The sequence below is a fragment of the Myotis daubentonii genome, chromosome 11 (assembly GCF_963259705.1).
Source record: "Myotis daubentonii chromosome 11, mMyoDau2.1, whole genome shotgun sequence".
Classification (NCBI taxonomy): domain Eukaryota; kingdom Metazoa; phylum Chordata; class Mammalia; order Chiroptera; family Vespertilionidae; genus Myotis; species Myotis daubentonii.
In genome coordinates this window covers 79,361,147-79,380,700 of record NC_081850.1, presented here as the reverse complement: position 1 = coordinate 79,380,700, position 19,554 = coordinate 79,361,147, and the positions used below count along the sequence as shown (strand labels likewise).

The following is a 19,554-nucleotide window of genomic DNA, read 5'->3' as shown; positions in this document are numbered from 1 at the left end:
GTATGGGTATGCCCTTGTAGGTAACTGAGTTACTTTCTCTTGCTGTTTTTAAGATTCTCTCTTTATCTTTTGCTCTTGGCATTTTAATTATGATGTGTCTTGGTGTGGTCCTCTTTGGATTCCTTTTGTTTGGGGTTCTCCGCGCTTCTTGGACCTGTAAGTCCATTTCTTTCACCAGGTGGGGGAAGTTTTCTGTCATTATTTCTTCAAATAGGTTTTCAATATCTTGCTCTCTCTCATCTTCTGGCACCCCTATAATTCTGATGTTGGTACGCTTGAAGCTGTCCCAGAGGCTCCTTACACTATCCTCGCATTTTTGGATTCTTTTTTCATTTTGCTTTTCCGGTTGGATGTTTTTTGCTTCCTCGCATTTCAAATCATTGACTTGATTCTTGCGCTCCTCTGGTCTGCTGTCGGGCGTCTGTATAATATTCGTTATTTCAGTCCGTGTGTGCTTAATTTCTAGTTGGTTCCCCAATATAAGATCGAGGGTCTTATTAGTTTTCGTGTAGAGCTCATTAAGTTTATCGGCAGCTTCTAAACAGTTCTTGAGAGACCTTAAAAGTGTGGTTCTGAACTCTATTTCTTCCATTGACAATTTTGTCCTGTTTCTTTGTCTCCGCATTTTGTTATGCTTCCTTGGTGCACCCCCTAGTGGTCTCCTGAAGTCTTCTTGTATTTGGTTTTAATTAGTCGACATGTAAATGGCTCCCTGGGGCTGCCGTCCAGGCTGCAGCACGGCTGCGGGGGGACGGGGTCTGGCCGACAGCGGTGGCCTCTCTCTAATGGGGCCGGGGCTGTGTACTGGCTTCTTTTCCTTTCAGCTTCGTCTAGCAAGTAGCAGATGCTGGAGAATCTGTTCATGAAAGTCTGCTTCTTTGTTCATAAATGAAGCTGGGCCTGCTGCTTCCCAAGCGCGTGCGTGTTTGTTGGGTGTAACTGTTTCTCCCTTCTCTTGGTTTCAAGGACAATCAGCATTGGAACCACCTGATTCAGGACGCGCAGAGGCGTGGCGCCATCGTCAAGACCTGCGACAAGAACTATAAGCAGGACGCCATGAAGATCCTGAAGCTCAAGTCGGTGCTGCAGCGGAGTCTGACCTACCCTCCTTCTGCGGCCCCCGATGGCTCCAGCCCCCAGGGCGGCTCGCCGGGCAGCGACCAGAACAGGACATGGCTGAGTGACTCCCTGTACCACGCATCCTTGGACGCTAAGGAGGCTGCTGATAGTGTTGCTGGAAAGGATCTTGAACGGCCTGTTAAGGACCAGCTTCGGGACCCACGACTGCTCAGGAGAATGGGCATAAGCGCTGAAGCCCCAGCGAACTGCCCAAGGGACCCAGAGCCCCGGGACCCCCAGCATTCTGAAGCAGCGCCCCTATTAGGAGTCCCCGGCTTCCCTGTGAGTCCCCGGACTCTGGACCGCGCCTTGAAGCTGTGCCTGGCCACATGGAGCAGCCACAGAGCTCACGTGCCGTGTGAACCTCCTGGCGCCAGCATTGACTCCACAAATGAAAGTGACCGGCAAGAGGGTCACAGCCACCAGAGAGAGGCCAGGGCTGTCAGTGACAGGGACCAGGAGATGCCCAGCCCTGGGAACCATCACCCCAAGAGGAGCTCCAGCTGGGACGATGGGAGAGCCGAGGAGGAGGACAGCGGCTCCAAGAAGAGGAAGCTCTAGTCAGCCGGCGTGCGCGGCCAGCCGCAGGCACACTGCAGGCAGCGCGAGGACTTCAGCTACGATTGTTTTTCTCAGGAGTGTGTGTGCTGTTAGGGAACATGGGCAGTGTAGCAGCCCTGAGCCTCTTGCTCATCGTCAGTTGCCAAAGCTCCAGAGGGGGCGTGTGTCGGTAACAGTGCCCTGGAGTGCAGCTTGCAGCGTTGACCTGTTGTTCTACAGAAAGTTAGGTCAGACCGGAGCGGGTATCGGAAACGTTGAAATGTGTATTTGTATAGCGAATAGCAAAAGCCTTTTAAAAGTTGATCTAGTAGACGCTCTTCTTCCCTTGCTTACAACGTGCGTCCCTTCGCCAGAACAGACTTTGTGTTACAACGAGGAGAAGAGCGGGAGCGGCGGCTGAGCCGCTGTGGCAGCAGGTGTGCAATAGGCGGGCCTGGGGCAGCGGGCGCTGCTGGCCGGCGTGTCCGGTTCTGTTTACAAAGTGAGGGCAGGACACTGGGAAGCGGAGTTCTGTTCGGTCAGGTTCTGATGGACGTTTCTAGACGAGGCACCTTGGCACGGACAGGACATTTCTGGGAGGGATTCAGCCACCTTTTAGTAGGCACACAGCTCTCTAGCAAAAATTCTTCTCCTTCCTGAAAAAGAAGACTCGGCCATGAAATAAGCCTCGACTGAGCATTCAGACACCCCAGCATATTGTGAGCTTCCTGTCACGGTGGGCTCCCACTTCAGGGTGGCCCAGCGCCAGGCTAGTGCTGGGCAGCTCTACGGACCCCTCATCCGCTTGTGAGAGCTTGCAGGTTGCCAGGGGGCCCAGCTGAGTGACCAGTTTAGATAGAGCCTGGAAAGCCCCATGTTATACATCCGGGGGCGGGGGAGGGCGGGGGGGGGTGTCTGGTCCCGGCAGCTTGGGAACCACGAGGGCAGGCCGGGTGTAATGCAGGGTGTCCCAAAGAAATGCACACACGTAACAGCTGCTAGATGGATGTTTCCTTCTTTTCAGGTGTAGCCCATTGGGTTGTTTATTCAAAGTGTGTATTCATTTTTTTGGGACACCCGAATTTTAGGCAGGAATGAAACACCCTTTCAGAGAGGCTAGAAGAGGGTGAGAGAACTTGGGGTTGAGAACCGGGAAGAGCGGGACGCTTCCTGTGGAAAGGCCCGGCGGGAGAGCATGCAGGGAGGGGAGTCTGAACGACGGAGAAGCGGGGTGCTGCCCAAACACGGACAGAACGGATCGGGGATCTCGCAGACAGGAGCGCGCACGTCAGTGGCAGCTGACCGTGGCTGCAGCAGGCTCGGGGGACTGCCCTGCAGCCACCGGCTAATGGGGTGGGAAAGCGAACCCTGCGGCGAGCGCCGTTAGTTTTCTGAGCCTCTGCTTTCAGCAAGAGGGCTTTGTGTTAGTCAGAAGCTCTGCTGCCCCGTGGACTCCTAAGAGATCTCTAGAAAGCAGTGTGTGCTCGCACGAGTGTAAAGTCTACCTCATTGCTTGTCCTCGCTGGCCTGGTGCCGCACCCCCGCCCGGGAGCAGGGGTCCCCGGGGAGCAGGGGTGCCCGGGGCTGGGACAGCTGCCCTGGCTGGGCCGCAGGAGAAGCGCAGGGCGGGGCGGGGCCGTGGGAAGACATCTCAGTGTTACTTTAAGTTTCCTCTCCGTCCTGGGAAAATGCTCCGCTTAGCAGATACTTGGAGTGTGACAGCAGTTCAGAGCCTAACAGCTCTGCGAGCTAGTGAGGGAGGCAGACAAGGCTGGGTGAGGCTTGCCACCCTCTGCTGTAGAGGCAGGCGTCTACCATGCCCAACAGTGTTATTTCCAGTTAAGTTCTAGGCCTGTTCTCACGCGTGTTGGCTCCCCTGGTCTGACGGTGCATGATGTAGCCGGAGACTCGCGTAACCCTTTCCAAGGGCAAGCCTGTGCCCTGCCAGCTCTCCCGGCAGAACACAGGGTACCTGCCCTTGCCTTTGGAACCATTGGTTGTTGAGTAAAAGCATTTGCATAGAGCGTTCCAAGTGTCCGGTGTGGCTTCCTCGCTGGGCTGTCCCAGCGTTGCGAGTGGCAGCTGAGCGCAGCTAGTGGAAAGGCTGCCTGCTCCGGGCCAGCCAGGGTGCTCCACGGAAGGAAGTGCCTGTCTGCTCTCATACCAGTTCCATCATGAATACATTCTACTGACTTTGCTTTTCCATGTGTGACCTGCCTGGGGTTTACTGTGCACAGTTTATTTAGTGACATGTCTTCATGTATTAGCAGGAGAATTTTGATAAATACATGTGAATAATCTGTAAATGAGTTTTGTAACCAGACTGTACCTAAACTATTTTCTAAAGTGAGTTGTGCACATTATATTTTTTGCTGGAGCTTTGTCTTTTTCTATGCTCTGAATTCCCAGCTGGGATTTGGCAAACTTTAGGCCTGTCATCCTTGTTAAAACGTAAGTTTTAAGAGAAAATAGAATTAAAAGGTGGAAACGCAACTGGCATGGGTTAGGAGTTCTCTGTTCCTAAACTAAGGTGCAGCGTGCTTCCTGGCTGACCCGCCGGGGCTGCCGTTCGCATTGTTTGATGCCAAAGTAAGTTACGTGGTGGGACTTGTTTTATTCAAGCGTATCATCCAGCCCCATCCACTCCGGCTTCCCAGCTCTCTGGGATCCTGTTTGGAAGGCAGTGAGGCACGCGACACGTCACCTGGTGCCGCCTGGCCCAGCAGGAATGCTGGCTCCCGTTAGGCTGAGACTGGGGACGGGCAGGGACAAGTGCACAGGCTCTCGGAGAGGAGCCCCCAGGCCACCGCCGCTGCCCGGCCGGGGCGCTTGCTGCTGGCACAGAAGTGGACCCAGGTTTATGGAAGTGGAAACTTCAGGGAGTGGAGGCAGACTTTGCCTGTCACTGCCCCCGGGTGGGCGAGCAGACAGCCGCGTGCACAGCTTCCCAGGAGGGCAAAGTCACGTGTTTGAGTTACGGGCACAGTAAACTTGGCAGGGAGAGGTGCGTGCCTTGCGAGGACCGTGGTGGTTGAGGACTTCATCACAACTGAAGCGATGATTTTTTTTTAAAATATGTTTATTTTTTTATTGATTTCAGAAAGGAAGGGAGAAGGAGAGAGAGATAGAAATATCGATGAGAGAATCATTGATCGGCTGCCTCCTGCACTCCCCCTACCGGGGATCAAGCCCACAACCCTGGCATGTGCCCTTGGCGGGACTCAACTTGGGACCCTTCAGTCCGCAGGCCAAGGCTCAATCCACTGAGCCAAACCGGCCAGGGCAATGATGATTTTAATAAGTCCCTCCTGCCCAGGTCAGGCGCAGTCCCTACCCCCTCCTAGGTATGGCCTCTCGTTCGTTGTGTGTGGAATAAACAATTCAGGGAGGAAATGAAAACAGCCCAGCTTAACTAGAACGTACAGTGTGTGTGGCACCGTAAGGTAGTTTCTGTGCGCGGATTTCTAAAGGACCCGAGTGTCCCTCTCCTGCACAGGACACTGGCCAAGACAAAGGGCTTACATGGTGCCGTGGAGGCCGGGTGGTGGGAGCACAGGCCTGGGGGCTGCTGCCCCCGCAGCCCAGCTTGGTGCTGTGCACACGGCTGCCCGTTGCCAAGCAGCACGGCGACGAACAGAATCATTAGACCGAGTGTTCAGCCCACGCTGCACTTCAGGCGTCACCGGGGAGCTTTTGAAAGCCCCTGCTCCTGGGCTCTCGCCTAGAATTTCTGATTTAGTGAGTCTGGAGCCCAGTGAATTAGGGTTAGCAAGTCGGGCTAAACGCGTGACCTGGGGCCTGTGTGTGTCCAGGTGATCCTCAGGCCACTGACGGCGCGCACCCCGCAGCTCTTACCGCTTCTGTGAAATGAAGCCTGTATTCCAGTGTGTGCCAGGCCGATGGGCGGTGAGAGGCCGACCATGAGGACACCAACGAATTCGCCACCCAGCATGAGAACTGGACGCTACTAATAGGAGCGGCCACTCCACGCCCCCCCACCTGGTTGTGTCCACCATTCTGAATGGTGTAGAGCGTGGGCTCCTGCACCCCTGGGGGAGAGGAAGTGGACAGCAAGCAGCTGGCACCGTTGACAGCAGGGACCAGGAGTGTTGTGGGCACCACTGTGTCCGCTTGTTTAGTCCTCGCCGTCGCCCGGTGACAGGTAGTATTTTTATGCCCCCATTTCACGGATGAGGAGACCGAGGCACAGAGAGACTGAATTACTTGCCCGCGGTCACCCAGGAGGTCAGACTCCAGAGTAGGTGCCTTTCACCAGCACCCCTTCCGCTTTGGGGACCACCTACCCTTTCAGAGAAAAATGCGGGCACCGGGTCCGCCATGAACTGTGGCACCAGGAACACAACAATGGAGACTCGGGGCCTGGCCAGACCCTGCCACACCCGAGAGCGCCTGGCCCGGCTGGGAGAAATCTGTGCCGGAGCCAGAGTCCTGTGGCCAGCAGGGCCAGGGCTCTGGGCGAGGATGGAGTGCAGCCTGCTTTTTTTATTGTCAAAGATCTCCTTTGATGTTCAGGATAACTTGCTAAATGTTATAAAGTAGGCTGAGGAAGGGTGTATATAAGACAAGCTTATTAAAAAAAATGAAATAGAGGGGGAAGGGGAATCTGTGTAACCCGGCGGTACAAGCTTGGGCTTCTGTGCCGATACTGGATTTGCATCTGGACTCTGCCTCTGTTGGGCTGTGTGACCTTGGGCAACTTGCCTCCCCTCTCTGTGCTGGATTGTGATTGTCTCTTCATGCCCTTCCTCTGGTCAGGGAGACAGTCCACCTCCCTTGATGGAGTGGGGAATGCTGGACATGTAGGGGTGGGCACAGGGTACAGGCAGGGGTGCCAGCTGGAGGCAGGCCTGGGGACGAGGGTGGTGATAAGGCCGCGTCTGGGCCACAGAGACAGCAGCGGGGGCCCTCCGGCCACCGGGCAGGGTGCAGGGTGCTGCTGTGGCTTCCCAGGGCCGTCCCGTGCCTCCAGCTCCCCTGATGTGTGTGGACACCCTGAGATCCTGCAAGTGATGCCTTTCTGCCTGAGTCACCTGGAGTGGCCTTGGGTGCGGTGCCTCAGCTCTGACCGGGACACACGAGCCCCAGGGTTCTCAGCAGGACAGCGGCCATGTGAACGGAGCCTGCTCTCAGCTCAGGCCAGCACCCCCGGAAAGAAGTTAGTCCTCAGCACAAAGCCTCGCAGGGGCGCAGCACGTGCGGGGAGATGGTCTGCTCTGCGTGCGGTGTGCTTTATGGGGACGTGCTAGAGACATAATTCAGAAATAGTAACAGTTATTAGCTCTGGGTGGAGGATTGTGGGTGATTTTCATTTAAAAATGATCATCTCGCCTCTGTATCTCTAACTTCCCTACGGCCGTGATTTGTGTTTTAAAAAGGGAAAAATTAGCAAGTGAAGCTTTTCTTCCCAGGGGCCTTTTCCCTTAACTCCTCTGGCCTGAGTTGTGCTGCGAGTCCCAGGGGCATGGGAGTGGGGGGAAGGGAGAGGGGGCGGTAGCCCAGCCCGAAGTGCTGGGACCCGCAGGGGTGCAGGCATGGGGTGGGCCCCCCTGCATCCCTGCCTGCTCCGACCCGGCTGACCTGCTGGGAGATGCCGACAACAACTCCCTGGGCGCCCATAAACCCCCTCTCAACTGGACGGCCATGGCAGGAGGCAGGAGCTGCAGACGCAGCAGTCTGCTTATTGGGGGGTGGGGTAGGGCGAGGCTGCCCTGGAGGAACCGGAAGAAGGCATTTCCCCTGACAGCACAGCCATTCCGATGAAGCCCGGCTCTCCAGGGTCCTCTCTGCAGCAGGGAGGGGAGGGGCAGGAGCAGTTGGGTCCGGCCCTGGGGGGTGCCCCTGTCGGGAGCACTGGTCTGGGTTAGACTCTGGGCTCTAGAGTCCGGCTGTCCTGAGTCAACTCCTGCCCCTACTTCTTAGCAAGAGGGACTTCAGGGGAGTTCAGTCCCCTCTCCTAGCCTCCACTTCACCTTCTGTGAAATGGGTATGATACTCCGTGTGCCTAGCTCAGTGGTTCTCAACCTGGGGCAAGTTTGCTCCCAGTTTGCAGCTCCTTTTGGTTATCAAATGGGGAGGAGGAACTGCTGGCAGCCAATGGCTCGAGGCCAGGGATGCCGCAAACATCCTAGAGCCACCTGCGGCTCTTTGGCCCCCTGAGTGTGGCTCTTCCACAAAACACCACGTGTGGGCGCACGTACAGTGCCATTGAAACTTCGTGGCCCATGCGCAGAAGTCGGTTTTCGGCCTGGGCGAGTCTATTTGGAAGAAGTGCTGTTGATATTTGGCTCTGCTGACTGATGAGTTTGCCGACCACTGGCCTAGAGGCACCGGACAGGCCCCTCCCCGTATGCAGCCCCGCCCATGTCAGTGGCGCCGAGGCTGAGAACGCCGTCCTGGGCGCTGCGCAGCCGGCAGTAGCTGGTAGCTGCGTTCTCCACGCCGCGAAACGGGAGCCTCCGCCACCTCAGAACCAGAGGCAAAGCAGCTCGGGACAAGGGCACAGCGTCCACGAGGCCGGGCCGTGACCTTGGTTTTCCTCCTCTCGGCTCTGGACGATGTCTGTTTTCCCAATGGCCCGGGCACTCCTCCCGCCTGAGGTCAGGGCTGAGCCATCTGGGGACGGGGCTGCCTGGTCGGAGGGAGGCTGACAGCGCTGGCCTGGCTGGGAGCGGCGGGCGGACACAGACCCAGAGTGACACAAAGGGGTGTGTGGGGGGGGGGGGGAGGGTGCAGTAGAAGCTGTTGGTTTCGGCCCAGAGAGCCCCCGCCTCACTGCTGTGCTGGGTATTAACAGCTCACACACCTTCTCTCCCAGGGGTGTACCCTGTACCCCCCACACCAACGGGAGGCCGAGCGCTGGCTGACAGGAGGCTGCCCCCTTGCCTCAGCCTGTGACTTCTGCTCCAGAGCCCAGTGGAGGGCCACCCACAAGCCCAGTCCCTCAGTTCGGCTTCTAGCGAGGGAACCAGACCCAGGACTACGGTGTGGGGTGTGGGGTGAATTATTGTGATTTCTTTGCATTTTAAAAAATCATGTATTTCTTGATTGGTTTTAGAGAGGAAGGGGGGGAAGAGAGAGAGCGTAACATCGATTTATTCCACTTATGCATTTATTGGTGGGTTCTTATTTTAAATATATGTTTTTATTGATTTTTTAATGTATTTTTAATTGATTTCAGAGAGCAAGAGGGAGAGAAAGAGAAACATCAATGATGAGAATCATTGATTGGCTGCCTCCTACACTCCCCCTACTGGGGTTGGAGCGGGTAACCCGGGCATGTGCCCTTGACTGGAATCGAACCCGGGACCCTTCAGTCCGCAGGCTGACACTCTATCCACTGAGCCAAACCGGCCAGGGCCATTGGTGGATTCTTGTATGCGCCCTGATGAGATGGAACCCGCCGTCTTGGTGTGAGGGGACAAGGCTCCAACCAGCTGAGCCTGCCCCGCCAGGCCTTCCTTTGCATGTGAAAGCCAGGACGGTGAGCCCAGGCGTGTTTCATTTCAGCCGGGCTGCCTGGGCTCAGTCAACAGGAAGGAGGGGAAGCCACAGGGTCCTGACAGGAGGTGCTTCCTTTCGGGCTGCGCCTGACCCCTGCAAGCTGGTGCTGGGGAGGGCATTTGGCCTGGAGATGCGCTGGCCATTTCTCCTTCACTGAGCTGTAAGCTCACCCGGCTCAAGGCCAGGTTGGTTAAACTCGGTCTTCACGTGGCCTTGGGGGCTGAGGAAGCAGCCCTGCCAGCTGCCACGGGACCTGCAGGTGAGGCAGGGGCTGTAGGAGCACCGAGGAGCCTGACCCTGATCGGCAGCCCTGGGGGACCCCAAGCTGAGAGAGTACGTAGGTGGGGAGGGAAATCTGGGTGCAGCCCCCAAGCACTGGAAACACACAGGGCGCCCTCCCTAGCCAGGGGCCTCCGCTGATGGGCCTCGTCCTTCAGAGCTTCCTCTCCCACTCCCTGCACTGGCCCCCGTCCCCTTGGCCATCCCTCCTGTGCCCACCCAAGATTCTGTGTGCACCCGGGACACTCTGGCCCACAGTGGGCTCTGGAAGGAGGCAGCAGCTGCAGACACGGGGCCTGAGGCTCACGCGCGGCCACCTGACTCCTGACCTGGAGCCTGGGAGTCCCGCTCTGTTAGGACGCCGGCCGGCACTTCCCTGGGACTTCTCAGCAGACAGACCACCACCAGCATGTGCGGGGACGCTGCGGGCAGCTGAGCAAAGTGCAATAAGCTGGCTTTGTCGTGCTTTTAGTGGAAGGGGGATGGCTACCTCCCAAGTTTGGGGACCATGTGGGTCACAGTCAGGGCCGGGCCTGGCCCAACGGTGAGCGCTCTGCTGGCCACGCCTGCGGAGGGCCGCTGCCGGTCTCCTTCACAGAAGGCCCTGGGGGATGTGCCCTGGAAGTGGGGGAGTTTCTTTGAGGCAATTTTGTGAGGTCCCCTTTAAATCCCAGATGAACACAGAAAAAAAAAACCAAAAACGGGTCCTGGAGGCAGCAGTGTGGAGATCCTTTATTCTGTCTAATTGTACACCAGCTAGAGGCCCAGTGCATGGATTCGTGCACTGGTGGGGTCCCTTGGACTGGCCTGTGGGGATCGGGCTGAAACCGGCTCTCCAACATCCCCTGAGGGGTCCCGGAATCTGAGAGGGCACAGGCCAGGCCAAGGGACACCACTAGCACATGACCGGGCTGGGGACGGACCGCGGGAGGGCTCCAGGGTGTGTCCGGCCTGTCACGCCCAGTCCCACCCAGCCAGACCCTAGCAGCAAGCTAACCTACCAGTTGGAGCACCTGCCCCCTGGTGGTGAGTGTGTGTCATAGCAACTGGTTGAACGAAGGGTCAGACACTTAGCATATTAGGCTTTTATTATATAGGATGACCACCCCGTGGTGACCAGCGTCGCTCCTGTCCCTTCTCATAGGGGACGGTTATTACAAACAAAAATAGTTCTCTACAAAACAAAGTTTCCAGCCCTCCTCCTACCTCCCACCCCAGATGGTGTGTTCCTCCGCCACCAGGCCTCTCCCGAGCCTGGGGTCTGGGGGTTGCAAAGGAAAACCAAGAAAGAATATAAAAGAGAATCAAGTCAGCGACTGAAATTATAGGCAACTGGAGTTCAGGGTCCGAGGCTGGTGGTCAGCCAGGGACAGGTGCAGGGGTGTCTGCAACAGTCGAGAGTGTGTGTGTGTTTACCTGGGGGTGCTGGGTGAGCAGCGCTTCTCCCCACCCCCTGTCTCACCGCCAGCAAAAACAAATTAAAAAAAGGAAAGGGGCGGCCGGAAATAGAAAAACTAAGACCAAAATCGGAGGCCACTGGGGCCAGTGTCCCACAGCGCCCCCTGCTGCAGCGCCGGGGCGGGGGCAGGTGCCACGGAGGCGGCCAGGAGGTGGGCGGAGGACTCTGCTGAGTAGCACCTGGGAGCAGCTGGGGCCGCACCCTTCTCGCCGCCCGGCCCCGGCCCCTCTCGCCGCCGCGGTCCTCGGGGCTCAGCAGCCCAGGTGGGCGGCCAGCCCCAGCAGCAGGCAGCCGAGCAGGGTGGCGGGGCGCGGCGCAGCCCCGGGCGCGCGGTCGCAGTCCAGGCCGCCGTCGTCGTCGGCGGGGTCGCAGCGGGGCTGCTCGCAGCGGAGGCCGGTGTAGCCGCGCGGGCAGGCGCAGCGCTGGTTCTGCAGGCAGGTGCCGCCGTTCTGGCAGAACAGCTGGTCGTCGTCGCACACGTTGGCTGCGGGGCGGAGGGGCCGTTAACGCGGGTGGCGGCTCATTCCCCCCGCCCCGCCCAGCACGCCCACGTGGGAGCTTCTGCGACTGGGAGGTGCCAACCCCCGGGGCGCGGCCTGAACCGGGGCTGATGGTGCGAGACGTCCCTGCGTGGACGGTAACCACGCCCGGGAGCCCGGGGCCCTGCCTCCCTCCGCCTCTGCTCCTGGATCTCCTGCTCCCGGCACCGGCCTGGGTGCTGTTTCAGGCGCCTGCACCGCCCTCCCGCCCCTCACCTCGACTAACGGCGGGACTCCGCCAGGCCGGCTCCCGGGCAGCCTCGCTCCCTCCCTCCTCCGGCCAGTCCTCCCGCCCCAGCTCTAGTTCGCCTCCAACTCGCTTCCCAAGCAGCCAGCTCCACCTCCGCTCCGATCCCCACCGGACACCGACCCCATCCGTCACTAAGGCCCACCCGCCTGGCCCCGCCCACCCCCTCCAGGCCCCGCCCCCCCCTCCCTGTCAACAGCAGGCCACCGCCCGGAACCCTGCCAACCCCGCCCCCAGGGCCCAGGGCCCGCCCCACTCGGCCAGGCCCCACCCACCGCCCCCGACCCTGTCAACAGCAGGCCAGCGCCCGGAACCCTGCCAACCCCGCCCCCACAGCACCAGGCCCCGCCCCGTGCCTGCTGCCCCGCCCACTCGGCCAGGCCCCGCCCTCGACAGGGCCCCGGGCCCGCCCCACTCGGCCAGGCCCCGCCCCCGCCAGGGCCCCGCCCCCGGCCCGGCACTCACGGTAGCAGCCCTGGCGCCAGTAGTGCGTGGGGAGGCAGTCGTCGCACTTGGGCCCGGCCGCGCCCTCGCGACACTCGCAGAAGCCGGTCTCGTTGCACCGGTCGTGCACGGAGCCGATTTGGTTGCAGTTACACTCTGGACGGACAGGTGCATCGCGTGCGGTCAGGGCGACTTGCGGGCACCGACCCCACCCCGCCCGGCCCCTCCCTCATTCCTCCCACGGGGCTCCCGCTGCGGGTGGTGCTCCCCACGCAGTGAGCCCGCGGCTGGACGGCGGTGGGAGCTGACGGGTGTCGTGTCCAAATCCCGAGACCGACCTCGCTCCCTGGCACCCGCCCCCCTCCTCCTCCCTCCCCGGCCCTGGAGCTGTGGGGCCTGGGACAGACCCTTCCCGGCCTGGGCCTCAGTCTCCGCACCTGGGACTGGAGCCGGAGCTGGTCCCTCCTGGCTCCAAAGAGCCGTGGCGTGGGCTCCGCCCCTGGGGGCTGTCGCAGGTGTGTGTGTGGGTGGGGGGGTGCGGCCCTCACCTATAGCCCCTTGCGGGTGGAGGGGCAGCCCCCGAGGCCTCCCGCCTCCCCCTGCTCTTCCCCAGCTGGTTTCCTGGGGCCTCTGCTCCGTGGGAGGGGCGCGTGGCCCCACTCTGGGACTCCCTGAAGCCCGGGGCTGAGCCAGGGGGTTCAGGCAGACAGGTGCTGGGGGAGGGGTGCTGGGGGAGGAGTTCAGGCAGACAGGTGCTGGGGGAGGGGTGCTGTGGGAGTTCAGGCAGACAGGTGCTGGGGGAGGGGGTCCAGGCAGACAGGTGCTGGGGGAGGGGTGCTGGGGGAGGGGTTCAGGCAGACAGGTGCTGGGGGAGGGGTGCTGGGGGAGCAGGGCCCTCTAATCGGATCCAGAGGCCTGGCCCGGCCCTGCATCTGGTTGTCCTGACATCAGCAGCTCAGTTGTGGGTCCCTTAGCGCTGATGGAATTAGCTGAAGCCTGGGCTGTAACTCAGCCTGACTCCAGCTCTCGGGCAGCCCCCCTGCTCCCAGCCGCGCTGCCCTGGGGGATGGGCAGTGGGGCTGAGACCTGGCCTCCCCGGTGAGCCTCCCCTGTGAGCCCTGCTGGTGGGGGTGTTGGTTGGGGGCCATGGCTTTGGCCTTTTGTCCCTGCCCAGGCTCAGGGTCCCCAAAACCAGTGCTGGAGTGGAGTTTGAACGAAGCAGCTCGGGGCCCGAAGCTGGGCTCTGCCTGTGAAGCTTTTGAAGAATTTCGTTGGATAATTTTGTGGCTTCAGCCACAGAAAAAGGGTTGGAACCTTTGATCTTACCCACCTCCTGACTTTACAGAGGCTGAGGCCCAGAGGGGGGAAGGGAATTGCCCAAATGCACACAGCAAGGCAAGCGCGAGAACCAGTTTACAGCCCCAGCTATGGGCTCCGAAACCCCAGTGCCCAGGAGAACCCAATGGAGGTGATTAACAGCGGATTCTGGAAACGTCACTAGACACCACCTGCGGAGGGTTAGGCCTGAGCTGGGAAGGTTTGGGGCCAGTTCGTGGTGCCGCTCCTAGGGGACTCGGTCTTTAAAGAGGCAGCTGTAGCGGGCCCTGGAGTGGGAGTTTCCACAGCCCCCGGGGGGCTCCACGCACTGCGGGGCCTTCCGTGCGCCCTGCGCCTGGCCCAGCACCGGGACAAGGCACGTGGTCCAGCACATCCTGTGCTGGGCCCTCCCAGGTTAGGGTTGGGGTTGTTAGGGTTAGTGTGAGGCTTAGGGATTGGGTTAGGGATGGAGTTAGGGTTAGGGTTAGTGTGAGGGTTAGGGATGGAGTTAGGGTTAGGGTTAGTGTGAGGGATAGGGTTGTTAATGTTAGGGTTAGGGATAGGGATAGGGATAGTGTTAGGGATAGGGTTAGTGTTAGGGTTAGGGATGGGGCTAGGGTTAGGGACAGGGTTAGGGTTAGTGTTAGGGATAGGGTTGTTAATGTTAGGGTTAGGGATAGGGATAGGGATAGTGTTAGGGATAGGGTTAGTGTTAGGGTTAGGGATGAGGTTAGGGTTAGGGACAGGGTTAGGGCTAGTGTTAGGGATAGGGTTGTTAATGTTAGGGTTAGGGATAGGGATAGTTTTAGGGATAGGGTTAGTGTTAGGGTTAGGGATGGGGTTAGGGTTAGGGACAGGGTTAGGGTTAGTGTTAGGGATAGGGTTGTTAATGTTAGGGTTAGGGATAGGGATAGAGTTAGGGTTGTTAGGGTTAGGGATGGGGATGGGGTTAGGGTTAGTTTTAGTGTTGTTAGGGTTAGGTTCAGTGTTAGGGTTAGTGTTAAGGATAGGGTCAGGGTTAGGGTTAGTGTTAGTGTCAGGGTTAGGGTTACCCCCCCACCCCCACCCCGCTCACCGATGCACACGTTCTCGTCGTCCAGCTCGGCGGAGCCGTTGCGGTAGAAGCCCAGGCGGCAGTGCTGGCAGTGCTGGCCCCGCGTGTTGTGTTTGCAGCTGACGCAGGTGACCACGTTGAGGAAGTCGATGTAACTGCAGCGGTTGGAGTGGCCGTAGCACTCGCAGTCTGGGCCGGCCGAGTGGGAGGAACAGCAGGGGTCAGGGAGGGACGGGAGACCGTGCCTGCCGGCTGCCCCCTGCCCCGTGCCTTCAGGGGAACTGCGGCCCAGGGAGAGGGGGACCTGCCCCCGGACACGCAGGCGTCAGACCTGGCAAGGACCTGGGCCTCAGCACCTCTGACCTTTCAGGGAGAGATGGGCCGGCCAGATTTGAGCTCGGAGGAGAGCCAGGGTGGGCTTAGCCACAAACTGCCACCTGGCCCTGTGGCCGGGACCCGGGGAGGGCCGGTGGGCAGCACCGGCTGGGTGCCCGGCGAGGTGCTCTTCGTGGGGAGGCCCAGGAGATGCCAGGGTGGTTAGCAATGCTTCATGCAGGGAGGGTGGTCATGCCAGTGTGAGCTCAGGGAGGGCAGTGCTGGGCCCACGGTGTCCCCGCCGTGTCCCCAGCGACTCAGGAGGCCTAGGTGCCCGCAGGGACGCTGGGCGGCCGGAGCTTGCGGCCGGAGCTTCCTCCCGTGCTGCTTTGGAAGATGGACGGCTGACCACCCCCTGCAGGGCCCTTCCGGTTGCCTGGGCCGCTCTGCAGGCCTGATTGGCACAGAGGGCCTGCTCGCTTTGATGCTCCTAGACTCGGCCCAACCTCCGACTCTGACTGGGGGACAGCCATCTCCGCGCCACTCGCTGTGTCCTCCAGCCCTGCACCTGCTCCAGGGACTGAGCGAGCCCTGTGACTGCCCGGGGCCAGGCCCCAGGGATTGCAGGCGGATTCCACGACCTCATGAAGGGGCCACCTTCCCCGACTCAAGAAGGGGGGTCATTTCTTGGTGTCCCTCCTAAGGGACTCGGCACCCCTATGAATAAGAAAGCCAACGTGGCTACCCTCTCTCCTGTGATGGGAGAGGGAGGCTGACCAGGGGTCAGGGTCAAGGGCATGGGAGACCTTGGAGAAATGGGCCCCTGAGACGTGCCCAGGACCTGCCCCCTTCACATTGTTTCTCCAGGGACCAGAAGGCAAGGCACCCTCCCAGCGTCCCCGAGGAGCAGCACCAGTGACCTCTGTCCCAGATCTTGCTTCAACCAAGACGGCCCCTGGGCCATCTCCCAGGGGAGCTGGACCGGCTATTTCTGGCGGCTGCTCTGCCTGCCGTGCTGCCCACTGAGCCTCTGACTCATGCTGCTCCGGCTCCCCTGGGGGAGGGCTGGAGGGAAGAGAGCTCCGGTCACCTTGGCCCAGCTGCTCTGGGCGGGGCTCTGAGCCTGGGGCAGGCCCTCCAGCCTGCGCGGCTGTGGTTTCCCAGTGGAGGGGGCGGGTCAGGCGTGAGGAGGGCTGACCCAGCCCTCGGCCTCCCCCTTACCTTGGAATTCTCCCATAGGCACCACCTGAGGAGATTTGGGCCTGAGCTGGGAAGGCTTGGGGGCCTTGGCGGGGGCGGGGGCAGCGGTGAGGTGCCCGCAGCTTGGAGAGATGAGAAACAAGCTCTTCCATCAGCCTGGTCCCCCTGCCCGGCGGGCTGTCGGGGCCCAGCAAAGGCTCCCAGGAGCGCTGCCAGCTCTGGGCAGCCCTGGCACCTGCTCAGACATGAGGTGACCGGGCTCACAGGGGCACACGGAGCCAGCCTGCCTCGGTCCCCCTCGGAGACCAGCTGCCACCCAGCCGGACTCACCCTCCCCTCACTTCTCTCCTCCTGCCACCCACAGCGCGGGCCCCAGCTGATCTGGACCAGGGGACAGGCTGAAACAACCCTCCTGCCGCCCAGCCCTCCACTCCCGTGAGCATCATGTCCAGTCTGAGCCTGGCATCCAGCCCTTGGTGCCTCCCTTCCTTCCTGAAGCAGCCTCCCTGCCCCACCAAGCGAGTCCTTCACCACCTGCCGTCCCCCACGATTCCCGGGAGCACGGACTGTCCAGACCCACCCCCCCTACGGGGAGCATCGCCCCTCGGCTTCCCCCTGGGGGTCCTTGGCGCCCAGCCAGTCCAGGGCAGCCAGTCCAGTCCAGTCCAGCCCAGCCCAGCCCAGCCCAGCCCAGCTGGCTCTAACTGCCTCCATCACCTGGGAGGATGCCGGGCTCAGGGCCTCCAGGTTGCTAGGAACTGAGGACCCGCCCTCGCTGGTTGTGGTTCCAGGCCCTGCCAGCAGAGGGCGCGCAAAGCCCTGCTTACTGCCCAGCTGCAGGGTTGCTGCCTAATGTGGAGGGGACAGGCGAGCTGGGATGCGCATGGCTCCGTGTGTGTCACTCTATGGCCACAAGCCCATGCGCGTCTCCTGCCCCTGTAGTTAGACAATGAGGCTCTCGGCCTGGTATCAGCCCCCCCCCCCCCCAGCCCTCCCTTAACCAACACTCTGCTCCTGGGTCAGGTGGGCCACTCACTGCCACTGCCAAGCCTTTGCCCGCTGGTCCGGCCGCCTGGACCGCGCTTCCTCTGTTATATATTCCCAGTCACCCCACCCCCCTCCCCTCTGGGCCTGAGCTCCATCACCGGAGGGTTCTCCACTCAGCTCAGAAGCCCTTGCGGGGGATTAAAGGGGGTGGGTTGGTAGGTGAGGTGGGGGACGGGTAGAACCCCAAGGCCCCTCACCTCAGCTCCCTGGGGCCCCTCCCACCCAGGTCCCTCCCCACCATGTATACCTGCTGCCTCCACTAAGGGGGAGAGGCCTATGGGCGTAAGAGGAAATCCCCCCATACCTTCTGCACCGGAGGGCACCTGGGGCCAGGGGGGGCTCGCCCCTGGGGGGGCTGCTGTCGGTGGCCTGTTCCACTCTTGGGGAAAGAAGAGGAGAAAGGAAGTCATGCCAGGGGCTGGGGCTGGGGTGTCCTGGGGACACGCCCTGGTCAGAAGCAGCACCATCAGCGGCTCTGCCTGCAGGGGCCACAGAGAACTGGGCCCGAACCTACGGGAGAGGCAGCGTCTAGGGTACAGCAGCTCAGGGGCCGCGGACTGGAGGCCGCGTGGGAGGGCCTCCTGCCCGAGTCGGCATGCTCCGGGGAGTCCTTTCTCAGCGGGTCCCCTGGTTTGGGGACTCCTCTACCCTCCCTGTGTGGTCCCGTTCCCACTGACGGGCAGAGTCGGATGGAGTCCGTATCTGGGCGCAGAGCTCTCTGTGCCGAGTCTCAGGCTAATGACTACGGGGCGGCATCAGCCGTGCCCAGCAGGTCCGACCCCACCCAGGGACACGTCCTCCAGTGTCGGGCCTGCCTCCCGGCCACCACCTCTCCCTCCGCTCCCTGGTCCGGGCCCATGTCCACCAGGGACCCCGATGTCAGTGAACCCCCAAATGCCACAGCACTGCCTCCAAGACCATCGGGCCGCAGCCGGGGAAGCAGGACGGGCGGATCGGGGCATCGCTCTGCGCTGAGTCTCACAGGACAGGCCCTGAGGGACCGGGAGAAATCGGATTCTTTCTGCTTCTAAAGGGATTTCTCGGACGCTGGTCGGCGGGGAGAGAAGAAAATCTAGCGGCTGAGAAGTGCGGAGCCTTTCCCGCCCGGAGCCTTCAGATGTCAAATTGACATCACTAGGCGCTCAGGGAGGGGCGGGCCGGGCCCACCGGCTTAATTAGAGCCGCACCAGCGCCTGTCCAGGCTCCAGGCTCTTCCCACACCCTCCTGGGTCCGCCAGGAGCCCTTGCCTGGGGACAGCTTGCCGGAAGGAGGGAGAAGCCTCTGGGCCAGCGGTCACGCGCCCAGCTGGACTCTGGCCAAAGAGCCTGAGCACCGTGGGGAGGCACGGGAGACTCCGGACCTTTCTGGGACGGGGTCTGGGGACGGGAGAGGCCCCGCTGGGCTCTCGGGGGACAGGCTCAGGTGTGCGAGGAACGGCCTTGCAGGGGCCTGTGCCCGGTGCCAAGAGCAGATGGAGGCCCGTCTGTTCCTGCGGAATCGGGGAGCCGTGCAAGCCAGGGCCTACGGCGCACTACCTCAGCCCCAGGCTGCAGGGCCATGGCCGGGCGGCTCAGTGGGCAGGGAGTGCCCGTCAGTGAGCCCCGAGTGCGAGTCCTGCCCAGTGCCTGGCCGTCCGTGAGCAGCTGCTCCTCCATTTGCCCGATTTCTTTCCAAACCGCTTTCCTGAGGTGCAGGGACCACGACCCCAGCTGCCTCTTCTTGAGCCGGGACCCTCGCCAGTGGGATGAGGGACCCAGGCTCCGCCCACTGCCCCAGCTGTCAATCTTAGCGGGGCTCCAGGCACAGGGCGGGGGCCCAGGCAGGGGCTTCCGTTGCTAAAGAGGCATGAAGACCCCAAAAGGTGGGCACCTCAGGTCACTGGCTGTCACCCTGGCGCAGCCTCCTCCCCTAACGCCCTCCTGCCAGGCGCTGGGCTCAGGACGCAAAGCTCCACGTCTCCCTGGACAGTCGGGTGGAGGGGGGGCAGGGGGGAGGGGGGGCAGGACCTCCCTGGACAGTCAGCGGGTGGGGGGCCTCCCTGGACAGTGGGCGGGGGGGGGCTCCTTCTTGGGGCTCAAGCCTGACCTGACTCGCTCGCTGCCAGGCCTCGGACCCTCTCCTGATCCCCAGCTTTGCACTGTGCCCTGCGCCCCTTACACCTAGTCAGCAGCAGCTCAGCCAGTGGAGTCAAGGTTCCTCGTGTGTGTGGGTGCACGCGACTGCCTCTCACCCACACAGACCATCACGTACAGGCAGACACAGCACCACCTCAATGGCTTTTGTGCCCAGTGGATGGGGGGGCAGGAGTGATCGGGCCGCCCTGATGGCCACAGGGGTCCCAGGGGCTTGGGGCCAGGGTCTTCCCGGGACCTGTCGATGCGGCTGAGAGAGAAGCGAGCGAGGGTGGGAGCTGGTGGGTGGGGGCAACGCAGAGAAGCAACATGGGACCCCATGAGTGGACCTGGGCCCCCC

The 19,554-nt window shown here is 61.2% G+C and overlaps 2 protein-coding genes across 7 annotated transcripts in view; one reads left to right on the top strand and one right to left on the bottom strand.

Moving 5' to 3' along the window:
* Nucleotides 1-4,036, top strand: part of SETX (senataxin) — a 64,212-nt gene extending 60,176 nt beyond the window's left edge. For all 3 annotated transcript variants that reach the window (XM_059658378.1, XM_059658375.1, XM_059658377.1), the window contains one exon: nucleotides 967-4,036. In XM_059658378.1, coding sequence (XP_059514361.1) covers nucleotides 967-1,680 — 714 coding nt within the window. In that variant the 3' untranslated portion in view covers nucleotides 1,681-4,036. The remainder of the gene's footprint in view (nucleotides 1-966) is intronic.
* Nucleotides 4,037-10,529: 6,493 nt separating this feature from the next.
* The window catches only part of NTNG2 (netrin G2), a 48,002-nt gene continuing 38,977 nt past the window's right edge, over nucleotides 10,530-19,554 (bottom strand). For 3 of the 4 annotated variants that reach the window (XM_059658371.1, XM_059658373.1, XM_059658372.1), the window contains 3 exons: nucleotides 14,541-14,708; nucleotides 12,170-12,304; nucleotides 10,530-11,402 (listed from right to left, as the gene is read on the bottom strand). In XM_059658371.1, coding sequence (XP_059514354.1) covers nucleotides 11,170-11,402; nucleotides 12,170-12,304; nucleotides 14,541-14,708 — 536 coding nt within the window. In that variant the 3' untranslated portion in view covers nucleotides 10,530-11,169. Of the gene's footprint in view, nucleotides 11,403-12,169; nucleotides 12,305-14,540; nucleotides 14,709-17,130; nucleotides 17,461-19,554 lie in introns of those variants that run through there. The other variant, XM_059658374.1, reaches the window with a different exon arrangement.